This window comes from Lonchura striata, chromosome 13 (assembly GCF_050655825.1).
Source record: "Lonchura striata isolate lonStrDom1 chromosome 13, ASM5065582v1, whole genome shotgun sequence".
Classification (NCBI taxonomy): Eukaryota; Metazoa; Chordata; class Aves; order Passeriformes; family Estrildidae; genus Lonchura; species Lonchura striata.
This window is the reverse complement of record NC_140715.1, coordinates 6,107,784-6,123,988: the sequence shown is the minus strand read 5'-3', so window position 1 is coordinate 6,123,988 and position 16,205 is coordinate 6,107,784. Positions and strand designations below refer to the sequence as shown.

Below are 16,205 nucleotides of genomic sequence, written 5' to 3'. Positions count from 1 at the left end.
AATGCTGATCAGAACAATGTCAGATTTCCAGGAGAGGGACTCTGCACACCCCTGAGCGAGTTCAGTGCAAAGAGACACAGTCAGAACCACCAGGAATGCAGAATTTAAATCCCAGCTGCTCTCCTGACTCTCTGTAACTTGGTATATTTAGAACATGGACTCTGCTGTGCAAAGGCAACAACGCAAGACAACGCTGTATTTTTTGTACTTTCTTTCAAATTGTCTGACTTTAGGTTTTTTTTTGGTTGGGTGGGGTTTGTTTCAACAGTCAGCAGAAGTTCAAAAGGACTGCATTTCTTCCCAGGGGTTTATAATGATGGCCTCAGCTGCCAGTTCTGATTTCAGGCAGTGAAGCAATGTGTGCTTGCAGAGCTCCCAGAGCTGCAGGAGATGGGCAGGCCTGGCCCAGCCCAGGGAAAATCCCCCTGGCACTGCAGGATCAGGAGCTGGATCAGGAATCCTCACCCAGCTCCTCTGGCCACGACTTAGCCTGGAAAAACCCAAAGTGCCACAACAGAATGCAGCAGCTGCCACAAAATCCTCCCCCAGGCTGGCAGATGCCATCTCTGGCTCCTCTCCTCACTATGTGGATCACTCACTCTTCTGTCCCCTAATATTTTTACAAGTGAAATAAATGCTACCAAATTTTTCACACCTACACAAAATTCTGCAAAAAAGCGCCACAATCCCATAAAAAGTCTCTAAATGTGTTTCAGCAAGGGATGATAGTTGACAATAAGCAAAAAACCCACATTGTCCATCCTTTCATTCAAATACTTAGGTGCCTTGGGGTAATTCTAAGGAATAAGAGCACTGCACATCAACTGTAATTTCTACTCTTTCTCTCAGGAATTATAAAATGCATAACCCCATGAAATTTTAATCAATAATATACTAGTCTCAATAAGCATCATCACTACATGTATAACAAGGGGATGTATGGATTCATGAGAAGTTACTGTGTAAAGTGTGTACTCAATTATTCGCAACCCCTTCAGAATAACAAAGTAGAGAATAATTTAATCATTAAGTTATTAAAGATAATTAAGCTATCTGGAATTGTTTAAGATGCAGGGCTATGAGGTGATGTCTGTCTTCAGTCTGTGAAAACTGGAACCACTAAATAATATTATATGGTTCTAATCAACTCACAAACTGAGTTTGTCTTTTATTACAAAAATAAAATTAAATCAGAAAAGCATTTTAAATATCTCATTTTTTCTTCAAAAATAAACCTTCCTAAAATTGAAGTACTTGTCTCATCCACATAGTCAACAGTTACTTCACATATTACCTCTCCCTGACATGGCAATCTCCACAGCATAAATCATTTCTTTGGCCAACTAACTAAGAACTCTAAATTAATTAATCTGCATAACACAAATGTTAGATTTTGGAATTTTTAATATTTTGTATACAGATGGCTGCCAGAAAAACTCACAAAAACGTTTTATGGAAAAAAAAAAACCCACTACTTAAAAAAATCCTTTTGATTTACACATTTAAGTAAAAGTTTGTAATTCATTAACTTAATTAAATGTGTAAAGTTGAGCCTTCTTGAAGACACTTTTAAGAAGCCCTTCCCTTCAGTGTCAGGGGGAAGTATCACCAGTGTCATCATGCAAGAAATAGTGTTGTATTTTCCTTTGCTGGAGCTTCTCCACAAGTTTCAAAATGATGAAATGGTTGGTTGGGCCCATTTGAATCTTCATACACAAACCCCATTTGTGACATGGGCATAGTGCTGCAGTAGCTTAACACATGCCTGAAATTCAGCATAATCCAGTGGACAATCAGACAACATATCCTTTTAACCACTTTTTTTAAAATAGTTGGAATTTTTCTGTAATTTAAATTGATTGCTGACATTGTAGAAACATTACCTTAGAGACTGTTTGGAAATAAATTTGAAAATTAAATCAAGATCATCAGATTAAGATGAGAAAGAGAACAAACCTTTTTTTGTAGCTGCAACCCGAAACTAAGTTAATAACATTTAAATGCAAAAGCTCCATTTTTAGATAATGGGAGGTTGAGCCCAGTGTGCCCTTCTGTCAGATTTTACCACTGGATGTGAACACAGAGCAGGCCAGTCCTGAAATCCCTCCTCCTGCAGGAAAACCTCCATGGATCCTCCATCCATGCCAAGTCCACTTTAAACAGGATCTTGGGAAGGAAAACCCCAAGAACAGGAGCCATCTCCACTATACTCCCTTTTTCCTTTTTATACTGTTTTCAAACAAAAACTCTGCCTGTGTTACACCACAGCCTCCCAGATCAGCCATTCTGCTTTTACAGGCTGCTGTTAAGCAAAGCAGAAACAAGACACATTCACAAAAGGGATAAAGAAAATAATTCCTCCCACAGTAAGATGCAAGATGATAAAACACAAAACCACTAAACACCAAGGCACATCCTACCTCTGAAAAGGACACCAAAGTCAACGTTAAAAGTGGATTCAAACAGACAATTTAGGGTGGGACACAGGTAAAATTTACTTTTGTCGGCAGCAGTTCATCAATTCTGGCTCCTGATGACTTTCCAGGGTTGTGGGAGTTGAAAACCAACATCTCATACTCTGACATCCTGATGATGAGCACAGCCTTGCACCTCTTAGGTACAGGATCTTCCAGCACCCACAAAAATCCTGTCTACTACATTTAATCTTTCATTCTGAATAGAAGAAGGACAAGAAAGAAAAACTCCACAGTCTGATATCCCATCCAGTCTCTGCCAAACCTTGAACCAGCTAAAAGCTTCCAAGCCCTAGCATTAAATACTGTAAATAAGATCTCTAACCACAGAATAACTCAGGTTGTAGGGGACCTCTGTGGTCATATGGTTCAACTTCCCACTCAGAACACAGCCAGCTAAATGTTGATGAAGTTAATATGGTCCATTCTTTCTTATATTTTATTGTATATATATATTCTTATATTTCTGGCAAGAAAACCAGAAAAATCTCCTTCTACAGGAGAAAGAAACAAATGGCTTGGCTACCACAATGCTAAATATGAAAACCTTCAAAAGCAGGCACATTAGTGGGAAAAAACTCCTAAGAACCCAGTGACTGCTGATCCAAGACAAGTCACTATTTCTACAACTAATCTCCCCTACTTGTGCAGATGAAGTCAGTTGTGGAAATATACTTTAAAAAACACCTCAGTGAAGTACCTAAGCATTGCATAATTTAAGAAGTGCAGTTTAAAGTTACACAGAAGCATCGTCACAGGCCATTCAACACAGCAGCATCCCCTGCAGCCCTCTAGCTCCTGAATATTCACTGGGAGCTGCTAGAGCTTGTTTCTTTATGAATATTGGACATTTTCATACATAAAAATTGCTTTCCCTCAGTTTTTAACTCTGGTAATCTTTCAGGTCACCATACATGAGGGAGAGGCCAGGCTGAAAGCCCAAAGAGCAGCTCACTCTGGAATTCTTCCTGCCAATCTGACACTCAAATACTGGGGCACACACACAAAAAATGCCTCAGAAAATCTCTGCTTAATGAACTCCTTCCTCATTTTGAGGGCTACAGAGTCAAGCCAGAGTGACAAGTCCTCACTTTTCCATATTTTATGGCATGTTTAATGTACCGTAAAGGAAGAGGGAATCCTTTTCCCCTTTTCATTTCATTCTTTAGAAAGCAAGGACTCTCTCAAGTGAATTTAGAGAGCTGAAAAAACCAGACTGGTAATAAAGAAGTCTCAACTTTAAAAGGTATATCATTTACACTTTCCATAAAGCAGTATTTATTTACAAACCTTAAGTACAAAGTGAAAAACAGTCTAGCTGATATTTTTGCCAAGTTTGACACCCGACACATGGCCTGTTGCAAGCCACAGCTATCCACAGGCCAACCCAGCAACTGGCCCTTTGTTCGTGTGCTTATTTAAACACAATGAAATGGGTTTACCTCATTAAAGAGGAGTTGGAATAAGCTCCAGCTGCATGAGAGTGAGGTGGTCCTCATTTTTAAAAACCAGCAATGCCATTTGGGAAAAATAGAGTAACAGGCAGTGAAGAAAAATAATTCCCTTCAAGCAATTGAAATGCCAGTTTTGAAGATAAAATAGTGCAAAACCCGAGGCCAGTAAAAAGAAACATTGCTTGCCTTTGAAGTTCACCACCAACTGGGGCAAGTGGCATGTTGCATTCCCCAGGCTTATGGGAAATTTGTTTTCTGTCCTGTCAGGAAAAAAATACCATGGTCCCTCTGGAGCCTGCAATTACTGATGCATGTAAATTACACTTTATCAAAATACTTCACAAATGTTGCCTTGAAAGTCCAAGCTGAGCAGCCCACCTGAGCAATGCCAGCCTGACTCTGCTCCTGCCAGAGGCAGGGACACTCTGGACCACAGCTTGCATTTCCCACCCCGTGGCAGACTCCAGAACAGCCTCACGGACGTGCCTGGCTCACCCAGGGATGTGCCATCGTGTCCTCCAACAAACCCACCAAAGAACACGGATTTAGGGTTTTACTGCAGCCAGCCCGATGGCAGGGCACTGTCCCTGGATGCTGTTTCCAGTCCTTCCTACAGCAGCAGCTACCTGAGGCCTCTGAAGCCAAGGAAGGGAAGGAGTTTAAGAGAAACACCTCCTATAGACCAGCAAGTTCCAGGATCAAATAACACTGCAAAGGCTGCCACTCCTGCAGAAAATGTCCAAGGAAAAAGCCTAGCACAACAGACCATCAGCTCTGCTCCCACTGAGGGATTCTAAGGGATGGGGTTAATAGAGCAGTTACTGGGAAAAAGTAGAGCAGGGTAGTGCAAACTCAAGGTGAACAAAGCAAAATTTCCATGCAGTGCTTTTGAAGACACAGTCACTTTGTGCATATGCCTATTGTAAAGAAATCAGTTTGGGGCTCAGAGACTGAATGTCCCAGGGCACTCAGCAACCCTCTTCAGTCCCAGAAAGGACAGCAAGGCAGGGCTGACCCAGGGATGATTGTCAGAACTTACAAGCTGTTCTATTCCTGTGGCTGTGTGGTAGGATACAGGATTATTCTCACAAAATAAGATTCTAACTTTATAAGCACAATATTTGGTTTCATATCGGATGCTTTTCTTGTCAGCATTTTTCCTCTCACAGTTCACCGAGCGCTGATGTCGTACCATGCATGGAAACCATTCAAAACATTAAACTTAACATTCCTTCATAGATCAATAGGAATGGAGTAAATTCATATCAGCTGTTTCCTGAAGAAAACATTTCATAGATGTCTCTAGCAGCTGCCCATCAGGGAGTTTAACAGAGCAAAGCCAAAGACAGCTACGTAACTTCAAATATGCTTCAGTCAATTTTCTCAGTAGTATTTGCATTTTCATTGTAGAAAATCTCAATATTCAACAGTGGCAATTGCAGGATATTTGAATAATCTCACTAAGTTCTAAAGTATTATATAAGGGAAACATTAAAAATCAGCTCATGGACTTTGTATAACGCATGGTGCCGTAACCTTTTGTTTTCAGTGTGTTACACTGAGTGAAGAAATAAAAGCAGTTCAAAGGCACACCTTGTACAACATCATTGCCTTAGTCATGAGAACAAGATGATGATAAACCGCCCTTGCCAATCTATTCTCATAGCACTGTAACATTTAATGACTTGCACCGGTTATTTTAATTTTGTTTCATGAATATTTTCTACCCTTGTAAGTTTTACAGTGCAGCCTGTGCTGGGGATGTGGAGCTGTGTCAGGCTCCAGATCAAATCCCCTGGTTCAGCTCCTGACCCTTCTGACAGGCACACACACGCCCCAGGCTACAATCCCACGGCTCTCCCAACTGCAGGGACTGGAATCAAAATGAAATCCTGGATCATTTATGACTGTATTTCAAAAGCAAACCCAGTGCATTTAAAAGTAATAGCAGCTTTCATTTTCGAGACCTTTAAGTGTCTGAAATACTTTAAACAGGCATGGCCTGTTACCCCTGTGAAACACATGGAAAAGCTCCAGAAAGCCTGACTTAAGCTTCCCATAGTACACATTGCAGATTTCAAGAAGAAAAGCAAATGATAATTAAAACAAGGAAGTATTTGGACTTGCATCATTTTACCTACCAAGCCCTTAACTCATGGGGCACTCTGACTGGGCAATAAATCTCTGTAGGTAAATCAGGGTTCTGCTGCCATGAAACAACCAGGAGAGCTGAAGCCAGAAAGCTGCTGATGGGAAACAGCCTTTTCTTTTTAAAGACACTGATGGAAATCAGGACTTCACATGCAGCACTTGTAATTTAACACTCATTAGTATCTCTACACAAATGATCATGTCCCCTACTTCTACTATCCATACACACTAAAAGAAATTCTCATTATCTGCAACATATTTCCAAAGTATTTGAAAGGGCTTTTACAAGACGACGAATGTAAACTCATCTTTGGCCTCAGGATGACAGTCTATTATGGAGAGCAGCAGAAATATTTACATTATCATTATGATATTTTTCCTGTTGCGTAGATGAGATGTCTGCACTTCGGGTCATCAGTTCAATCTGTTCCTGCACTCGCTTTGTGTGAGGAAACTGCCTCAGTGTGAAAATAATGCCAAATGCATTCTGATCTCCTGCTCACCAGAAAGAAAAGTCATATTCACTCTGCATTGTCTCCTAGTTGCAGTAATGACAATTTACAAGTGAATTTCCCACTGCTCATTCTAACCATGGACAGGACTCCAGCAGCTCTGAAGCACTGAACACTCAGGAAAACACTTTTGGCTTTTTCAGAGCATGACCAAAGAGGAAAGGCAAAAAACTTTCACATAACAACTAATTGATTCAAAGGAAGTTTTCAAACAAGAAAAGCAATATCCATATAGAATACTGAGTGCAATACACCATGATGTGCTGACATTTGCTGACTAGCTCTAATGGCAAGGCCAAAAAAAGCCACATTAACAAAGCAAATGCAGTAAATCAGACCCTGACAAACTTGAGCTGCACAGAGTACTAGGGTTATCCAGTTTCCGGAAAAACTGCCTGTAAACCATCAGGTCAGAATCCCCCAGTAATAATATACCTGTGATATAACCTAATTAATCTCCAGCTGCAAACCCACAGCCACTCAATCCTCTGTCAGGCTCTAAAGCAGCCCATGAGTGCCACAGACAAATCCACCCTGCAGAGGCCACCAGCAGCAGCTCCCTGGCCCTGCCACCACCACAAATCAAGCCCCAGGAACTAGAACCCAGCCCTGCAGGCAGCTACAGAACTTGGACTGCTGCTCACAGAAGCAAAAAAGCCCAAATTTTGAAGAGTAACCTAAACCAGCAAGCCAATAATGCCCACCCACCACTGCTGTGTTTTGAGACATAACAGCTCAGTCATGTGGAAGCCCTGGTAACCAGAAGCTGTCACTGTTTTTCCCCCATTTAAACTCATCACTCTGAAGACAGAAGCTGAAGGCAGCTAACGAGGACACATTTCAGAGCTGGCAGAGCACACAAGCCACCCTCAGAACCCTCATGTGCAGCTCTCCAGGTGCTGACTGACCATGGAGCCCCATCCAGCTGCCCTTGCTGGGACTCACTCAAAGCAGCAGCAGATCCTGCAGAAGTTCAGAAAAGCCTGATTTTGCTAAGCACCTTCAGGTTCTTCTCAAAAAGAATGAACTCTGATGGAAATTAATGTCTCATTGTGAGCACAGACAGAATTTTTCAGTATTCTTTAAGGCAAATTTTAAGAAGCATCAGAAACTACTTACAAGGGCTCTGTTGATGCAAAACCATGGACTGGACTTAGTGAGTTCACAAGACTGCTCTTAGTGTTAGCATTTTGCAGTTCAGGACTGCTTTGAGCAGCCAGTTACAACACATTAACAGTATTTTTAATGTTTTATCTACAAGCCATGTGATTTGAAACTTGAATATATCTGAGGGTGCTTTAAAAACCCCAACATTCAGGAAAATGGACACCCAGCAGCATGGCTAAGGCTAGCAAATAATTATCAAATTATTAAATGGCAAGTTAATCCCACTAATTTGGAGCCTCCTCATTTCTTGAGCTGAATATCAATGAAAAGATGTCACCCTTCAAGTAGCAAAGGAAAAACCACTGGAAATGCGAGGCAGTAGTTACTCAGCTAACAGAGTAAAACAACTTATTTCCAAAGCAGACTTATGCTTAATCTGCATGTGTGGCATTTCTTCTGGAAATGTATAATCCTTTGCCACAAACTCCCTTAAATAGCTTTGTAATAAGATGACCTGATCACAGAAGTTGGCAATAGAACCCTCCTTAGAAGGGAGACGCCACTAAAACCCAGCAGTAATTTTCACAAAAAACACCCTTTCTTCCCCAGTCGTGCCTGCTTCCCTTAAGAGGGGAAACAGGACATCTGCACACCATCATTTCAAATAACCAATTTCACACAGGGGGAAAGGCAACACTGAGGAGGAAGCTTTCTGGCTTTTCAACATGTTTCCCTTTTTCTACTCCCAAAATAATAAATTTAAAAATATTTTAGATTTTTAATTATTCTTCTGCACTAATTTAGACAGACAGAAGATCCTTAGACTTATCAAATAAAATTGGTGTGTACTTGTATTTAAAAAAGGGTTACATACATTATTTACAAGCAGAGCCCAAAAGATGTAGATTGACTTCAGCTTGATAAATGGTGTCAATGTCATCCAGCTATCTGCAGCACAAGCCCCTGACCTAATGCACATCATTCCCAAGCCAGAAGTGCACCCCAGAGACCAGCAAACACTTACTGTAATTATTTACTGTCTTCTGAAAAGAGCTGCTGTGATCTATACACGGTAAAACTACAATTATTGGATATGGATGAAACCACAAAAACACCCTGTTACAAGCCCATGCTCTTTTGTCATGGCAACACCCTAACTCAAACTCCTGCAACAATTGAATTGTCAGGATCCTGCTTTAGTGGGAAATGATAATGGAGCTCTGAGGCAACAGTCTGGGAGAGCTTTCTTTCCAGAAAGAGAACAAACAGAGAAATAAAGAAGACACAAAGAAAATGTATGATCTGGTTGCTTTTTCAAGCACAACTTCTAATGACACACACAAGATGAAAGAGGCTGAGTTTGACCAGGAGTTGTGGTTTGGAGGTCTGAGCTGGCTGAGGATGGGGCTGGAGAGGAGGTGTTACAAGTGACACTTCTCAGAGGCTTCCAGCAGCAAATCCTGGGCAAATCACAGCCATGTGCAACAAGCCCCAGGCTACAACAAACATCTGAGCTACACTGGCATCAGAGGAAAGCAGACATTGAGAAAATCTGACACACACTGCCCTTGTCCAGTCCCAGGCAGGAGGCACTGCAGCACAGCAGTGCCCCACAGGGAAGGTGAGAACACCTTCACATCTACATCTAACCAGGGCAGCTTCTTAAGCACAGCACTAACTAAACAGTTCCAGCTGCTCCTACCAGGAATTAGCCAAAGAAACTACTTAGACAAAATCAAATACACACACTGCACACACACTGATATCATAAGGAAGTGAACAAGTCAAGGAAAGAGATGGCAAATAGCAATTTCTAAAAATGAAACACTGCCCTGCTGTGATTTCATCGTCAATAAAGCTAATATCCCCGAGTCAGGTCTGCTTTGCCTGTGGCAGACACTGGTCAGGGTTCTCTCCCTGCTCTTATCCCACCCCCACAAGCCTTTCATTATATTTTCTCTCCCTGCCCAGCTGAGAAGAGCAGTGACAGAGCAACTTTGGGCACCATTGTCCCACCAGGGTCAGCCCAGCACACAGCCTCAGCCCTTCTGGGATTCTGCTAAAACTGAATATTGCCTCTTTTTAAGGCTACTCACAGAATCTGTGTGCTGCGAGTACCTACTCACTATTTTACCCATCTATCAATCAATTTTCAAAATATTCCACTAGACAAGAAATAAGCATCCCACTGATCCAGCTCTGACAAATCTCACAGTGCTGCAAATACTTACACCACGTTAACAACAAGCAACTCATTACTGTTCCTCACACCGGGAGCAAATGCCATTTTATTAAAAGAAATAACTTGTCTATAATGTCTCCTTCTATAATGTCTACTTCAGCCTACTTCAGAAATAATTGTAAATGAATATGATTAAACACTGGGACATCACAATTAGAAAATTTAAGCACAAAGGTATTGGGCACACTCAGCCTTGGACCAAAATTGTTCTGGTTCAGGATCACAGGGCTCTGCTCCCACACTAAGACACTCCTTTTTGGAATAAAATCTATGTTCTGATAGTACCCAAAGAGTAAACAAATTAATTTCACAATCTAATGGATGCTTCCACTATCCCAATATTTTGGTATCAGATTTCAGTATCTAAGTTTCCAGAGCCTGTTTTGCTCAGTCAAGCGACAACTAAGACAGTTCATTAAAAGTAAATAGACCCAACAAATGGTCCATGGCTATAAATTTGGTAGAGGCATTAATTCTCACTCCAAGACTTGAATTTAGAGCCCTTCTAAGAGGTTTTTTTCACACACACAAAAGAGCTTTACCATGACTACTTAGCAGCTAGCCTGAGGTATAGAGGCTTCAACAATGAAACAATATATTCTTACATGACAGGGTGTTTGTGGGAAAATGAGCTTGTTTCCCCCTTTTGTTTTCAAAGATAAATAAGTATCTCATGGACCCCTAGAATACTTGTTTTTTAGTGAAAAGCAGATGCACTACAATCATTTTATTCACCAGTTTTGCACACAAAGGAAACAGGATTGCAGCAGGCACAAATCTTTGCTTACAACCTTTGCAGATAAATTTCACAAGTTATTCTGGATATAAGAAAATAATTGACTTAGAATCAAAATGTAGTTTCATAGCTGTTAAATCACATGTTTCATTTTATTATACTTTTTCTGTGCATTTCATCACCTGTATTAAAAATACCTCTTCTTTTATGGATAGATACTAGTAAGTATCTGAAACCATTAAAAAAAATATCTTTCATGCTTTTATTTCTCAATTCATTAAAAATGTCTTTTCCTTGATTCAGTTTTCTCATTAAAAGTGCCTGCATTCTGAATTATTAGACAATTATCCCAGATAAAATAGTTGAGAAGCTTTAAAACCTAGGCAGTGAAGGCAACAGGGCAATGAAAAGCATTTCCACCAGAGAATCCAATCAAGGGTTCATTCACCATCCAACTTAAACTTAAAACCTTTATCTAAACCAAAGCAAACAAAATCCATGAATCTCAAAGCCACCCTTTCTAGACGAAAAGGTTTAAAGCCTTATGAGAAACTCGTTTTGTGGGACACCTCACATTCCATTTAAGGTTTGTTTCACTAGATATATTCCTGCTTGTAATATCAACCAGATGTGACAACGAAGCCCAACCAGCCCTGTAAAAGATGCAAGGATATCCTGATGCTCAGAATTTAGGAAAGGCTTGGAGAAAAAAGCCAAAGGTACCTGGAGTTGAAATGAGGGTTGAGGTTATAATCTGAGAAGCATTCTGAACTTGATTTCAGTAGTTATCAGTAAGGGGATTGCAGTGGAAATGCACCTTGCATGACCTGGTGACACACACGGGGACAGCAGGGACAGCAGCACTGCTGTCCCAAGCTGTGCGCACACGGAGCAGCACGAGAGCCCCAGGTTTGTCCTGCAGCTTTTCCAGCACATCACCGACATGAAACCAGGTCCTACATTGTGACTGCCCAGCAGCAGCAGGGCTGAAGAGATTCTGCTGATACCGACCTACAGAAACAAAGCTGGTTCCAGTAAAGCCCCAGGTTTCAGCCTGGCTGACAGAACACACAGAAAAGCCCTCAGTTGCTTTTTCAGCCTTTAACTACTCCTGAAACTTTACCAGGTCTTCCCTGAAACCTTCTGGCACACAAAGTTCCTTCATGTTTAAGCAGCTCAGTCACTCCATCTCCACCAAATTTTATTCATGATCATCAATATGCTCAATTTTCATACTCTCACCAAACTTAGAATGCCATCATTCTATTTGACTTTATCTTAAAAAGAGTCTGGATCCTACCTTCATTAACAAAGCCACGGACTGTTACATTCACTGCACACCTGCTGGAGAGGGCAGCTTCAGAATCACAGAATTCATCTCTATTTCCTCCATGGACAAGACTAGGAACTCTTCAGTCCAATGAATAAACCCAAATCTTACCATTTGGACATACTGCACAGAAATACTTAGTTCTTGAAAATTTTGCATTGTTTGAGCTGTAGCAAGCTTACACAATTCAAATACGCAACTATTGGACTTTCTAGTTTATGAGGATTATAATTATTAAAAAGAAAATAATGGAGTAATGTCTGAGTAACTCAGAGTCAAGAGATGGAAAATATGACAGGGGAAGTACTATAGCTATACCATGGAAAATTAAAATTAAGACCAGCATTATCTACACTTTTTAATGTTCATTTAAATTCACTGCTCGTAAATTCCACAGAATCTACCTCACCCCTGCATCAGCCTGTCTTATAGATTTTTGTTTCACTGCTTTTATGTCCTTTCATCACTTTTTCAGCTCTGCTTTCTTGTGGAGAGGCTGGGTCAGAGCAGCTGCAGGGAGGAATGCAGGCACCACTGCCCGTCCACTCAGGCATTGGAGCCAGCTGAGAGCAGAGGGGCACTGCTGGATCCACACAGGTCAGAGCAGAAGCAAGAAACAACAGCCCTGAATCTAGCAGCAGTGGGACCAAGACAGCAACACAAAACAATAGAGAGCAACCATATATATGTGTGGGTGTATTTTTACAAATTCTAGTAGGAAGCAAATTTTTCATTCTTATCCCATGATGGAAAAACACGCAACCAAACTACACTTGAAACTGTAACAGTTCACTTGAGCTAAGATTTATTTGCTTATAATACACACTGTATTTATATAACACTTGTATCTTCAAAAGAAAAAGAGAATTTCTTCTGACAAACAGTGTTAAAGTGATCTATCTAATGCACTGCTCAACAGTAAGCAAGAGTGAATGAATGTCAGTGAATAAAGACAAATGTTCCGACAGCATCCGTTGGGAGGCATTACAGAACGCAGCGTTCAGATTAATCACTCCATTCTATGTAACTTTATTACAATCTTTATATTCTAAAAGCAAAATTATTGCCCGTGCTGTTAAGGGCTATAATGTATCATGATTACATGACCTGCTGAAAAACACACTCTGTGGTACTGAGCAGCCTCAGCTACTTTCACTTCAGTTCTTTGTGCGAGGCTCCTGAGGACAGATGCACACAAGTTATCAACACACAGCATTCCACTGAAACCACAAATTACCAGAGCTCCTCTCATGACATCAGGTACAATGAGACCAAGCTCAGAGCAATTTTCGACACGTTAAGCTGGAATTTGTAGAGATCCAGGTAAACTCTATAAAAGCTTTTCTCTGGAAAGCATCATCATAGCCTTTAGATAAGCAACCAACTAAAGCAACTCTTCTAACAAATAAATATAACTGGCACCTTCCAGAGACCAGATTAAGGTATCTGCAATTATGTCCCAGCTCACACGTTATACTCAAGTGGAGTTTCAAGGTGCAAAATTTCAAAACCATGCAAAGAACATTAGGAAATGCAACCAAATTGTTCAGTTCAAGCAAATCCACTCAGCAGATATATCCTAGTGAATTCAAAAGTCATGACAAAGCTTGCAAAACAAGTCCACTAAAGATTTTCCAAGCAGATTTTACAACTAAAACACATCTACAGCATTTTTCTAATATATTATTTACACCTGCAGAATAATGGCATTGACTTGATCAGTTTTTCAAGAGCAAGTTCATTAGAGAATTCCTCCAAAATTTCAATATCACTTGCTGCACAGCACTGTTCAGTTTGCCTCTTTTAAATAAAAACCAAGATCCTACTTCTTTAAAGTCATCTGATTCCAAAATTAATCTCCAATATCACCATGTGGTTTGTGTTTCCACAGAAAGAAAAATTTACTGCATAGTCTAAATGGCTTGGTTGCACGTCGATGCATTTAAACAATTACAAAAACTCCACATGAATGGAGAACTTTTTCAGCCACCCTGTAATAACTTCAAAATTTCACTATCCAAATAACAGGTCTTAGGATCTGATTTTCCATAAACAAACTCAATCATTAAAAAAAAAGTTTTACCAAATTTCAAAAAGCCAGTCTGGATCATGAGTTTAAGTTCAGCAGGATCCAGAAAATTATTTCAAACTGTTTTTGACTACTCCTTTAAAAAGGTAGATGACTCTTTTTTAATAGTGACTACGTGGACACCTGCTCATCAATTTCATTTTTATATACTTTAAAAATATATGTATTTTGTAAATCATCCAGTTATTGTTCTAACACCACCCTCTCCCTCCTCCCACAAAAAAATAATGCCAAGTCTATGATATTCTTCTCTTGCTGTTGAAGTGGGTCTTGATAACACCTAAATATTTTATAACACCATTTTTATATTTCAAATAAATAAATTCTTCTCCATAATTTCTCCTCTTCCTGCCTGATGAGGCAGAAGCCATAACTTCGCTGGTCTATCTGGCAAAGCCTTGACTTACTTGAAAGGATAATTTTCCAAATTAAAGAATTTGTAGTAACCTCCATTATTTTAAAATAATTTATGCATAAAATTTTAAAATATTTTATGCACCCTCTCTTTGTGGGCATTTAGACTGAACCAGATATGTGAACCTGACACTTCCTATGGTTTCTGTAGCTTTACAGACAGAGTTCAAAATAAGTCACCTTGATGTCATCCTGGTGAATATATGAGGAAAACAAAAATTTTGTGGTTTCTCTTACCTCTGATATTTATACTCTACCAAATTACAACTACACACAAGCAAACATAACACATCCCCTGAAAAACCCTTACTAACTGGCACTTTAATATCACAGAAATTAAACCTCTCACTGCAGTCAAAACACAAACATGTGAATCTGCACAATAAGGAACATAAAATAGAAACACACTGCAGAAAAATAAATCAGGTTATACTTACAGCCTAGTTAACTTCTGTGTGTTCTGAAAAAGCAGCTCGGGAAGAACTTGCAATTTATTCTTGTTCAGACGCCTAAACAGTTATAATCAGAATAAAAAAAAAATAGATTAGATTATCTTCCAATTGAAGAAGTTTATTCTATTATGCATAAAAACATGAAGCTCCCATTGCATTAAACCTCAGGCTATGAATGAATCCAATGATGCCTCGTGCATTTTATTCATACAGGAGCCAAACTGTGTCATTTGTAGAGCACCTGCCCACATCCACGAGGTGGGGAGTCAAGGGACAGGTACCACAAAGTTTTCATATGCATGAGTACAAAACCATAACTTTTCATTTTCCTCTGGATGCCTACTGAAAATCATACACTCAGCTCACTGTGCCTCAGGAACAGCTACAGGCAGGAATCTGGATTTTCATTCTCCTTCAAAAAATGTAGGCACAGTAAATTCAGTAACATGACCAACCAAGATTATTCCCAGATTAGCAATTATTTCTGTAGTATACATAATTTCTTTTTTAAAAGAATTTTCTTGAAAATTCACTTGGAAAACCTGAGCACTGTTGTAGAAAATATGAACATATGGGTAACCAGATGACTGCATGGTGATTTGAAATAGAATATTAATCCTGAAGATTCTTCCAGGAACATTTTAGAGAACAGATTAGTGTTTATACATTAGTCCCTTTTACTCACTCACTATATGAGTTTTTACTCTGGTGACAACTTGCCAGTTTTTAGAAAACAACCATTCCAAGCTATTCCAGCCCAGTAACTATAAAAAGCATGAACCTCCTCTCCATAAAACGTGTGAGAGCACTGCAAAATCTGCAAGTACTTCTGCTTGCAAGACACAACCCTGTTCTTCAATTCTTTTTCAATGAAAAGTCACCTGCTCTCACAGTCCTAATGAATGCTATTTGCATAATGAGTTAATTACAAACAACCCCACTGCATAAAGGGGCAGCTGTGTTGCTCTGTAAGTTCATATATGAGCCTTTGTAGCAGATCTATTTTTGCTGAAGTTTTGATCTCCAAAGACACCTGTGTGGCAAGCACATTTCTCTCCCTCTCAGGATTTTTCATAGAGGTGTACAGAGAGAAATGAAAGAGAAAACAATTTCTATTTCTGCTTTTTGTTTTTCCTATGTAGAATGTATTTAGAGAATTGTTTTCCTGGGGTGAGTGCTTGGTTGGATTCTGGAGAGGATTGTTTGAGCCTGATGGCCAATCCAATCCACCTGGGGATGAACTC

At 39.9% G+C, this 16,205-nt stretch overlaps 1 protein-coding gene across 2 annotated transcripts in view; it reads right to left on the bottom strand.

The window, feature by feature from the left end:
- Positions 1-16,205, bottom strand: part of SLIT3 (slit guidance ligand 3) — a 482,119-nt gene that overhangs the window by 421,645 nt on the left and 44,269 nt on the right. For both annotated transcript variants that reach the window (XM_031506039.3, XM_085591180.1), the window contains one exon: positions 14,947-15,018. In XM_031506039.3, the coding sequence (XP_031361899.3) occupies positions 14,947-15,018 (72 nt within the window). The remainder of the gene's footprint in view (positions 1-14,946; positions 15,019-16,205) is intronic.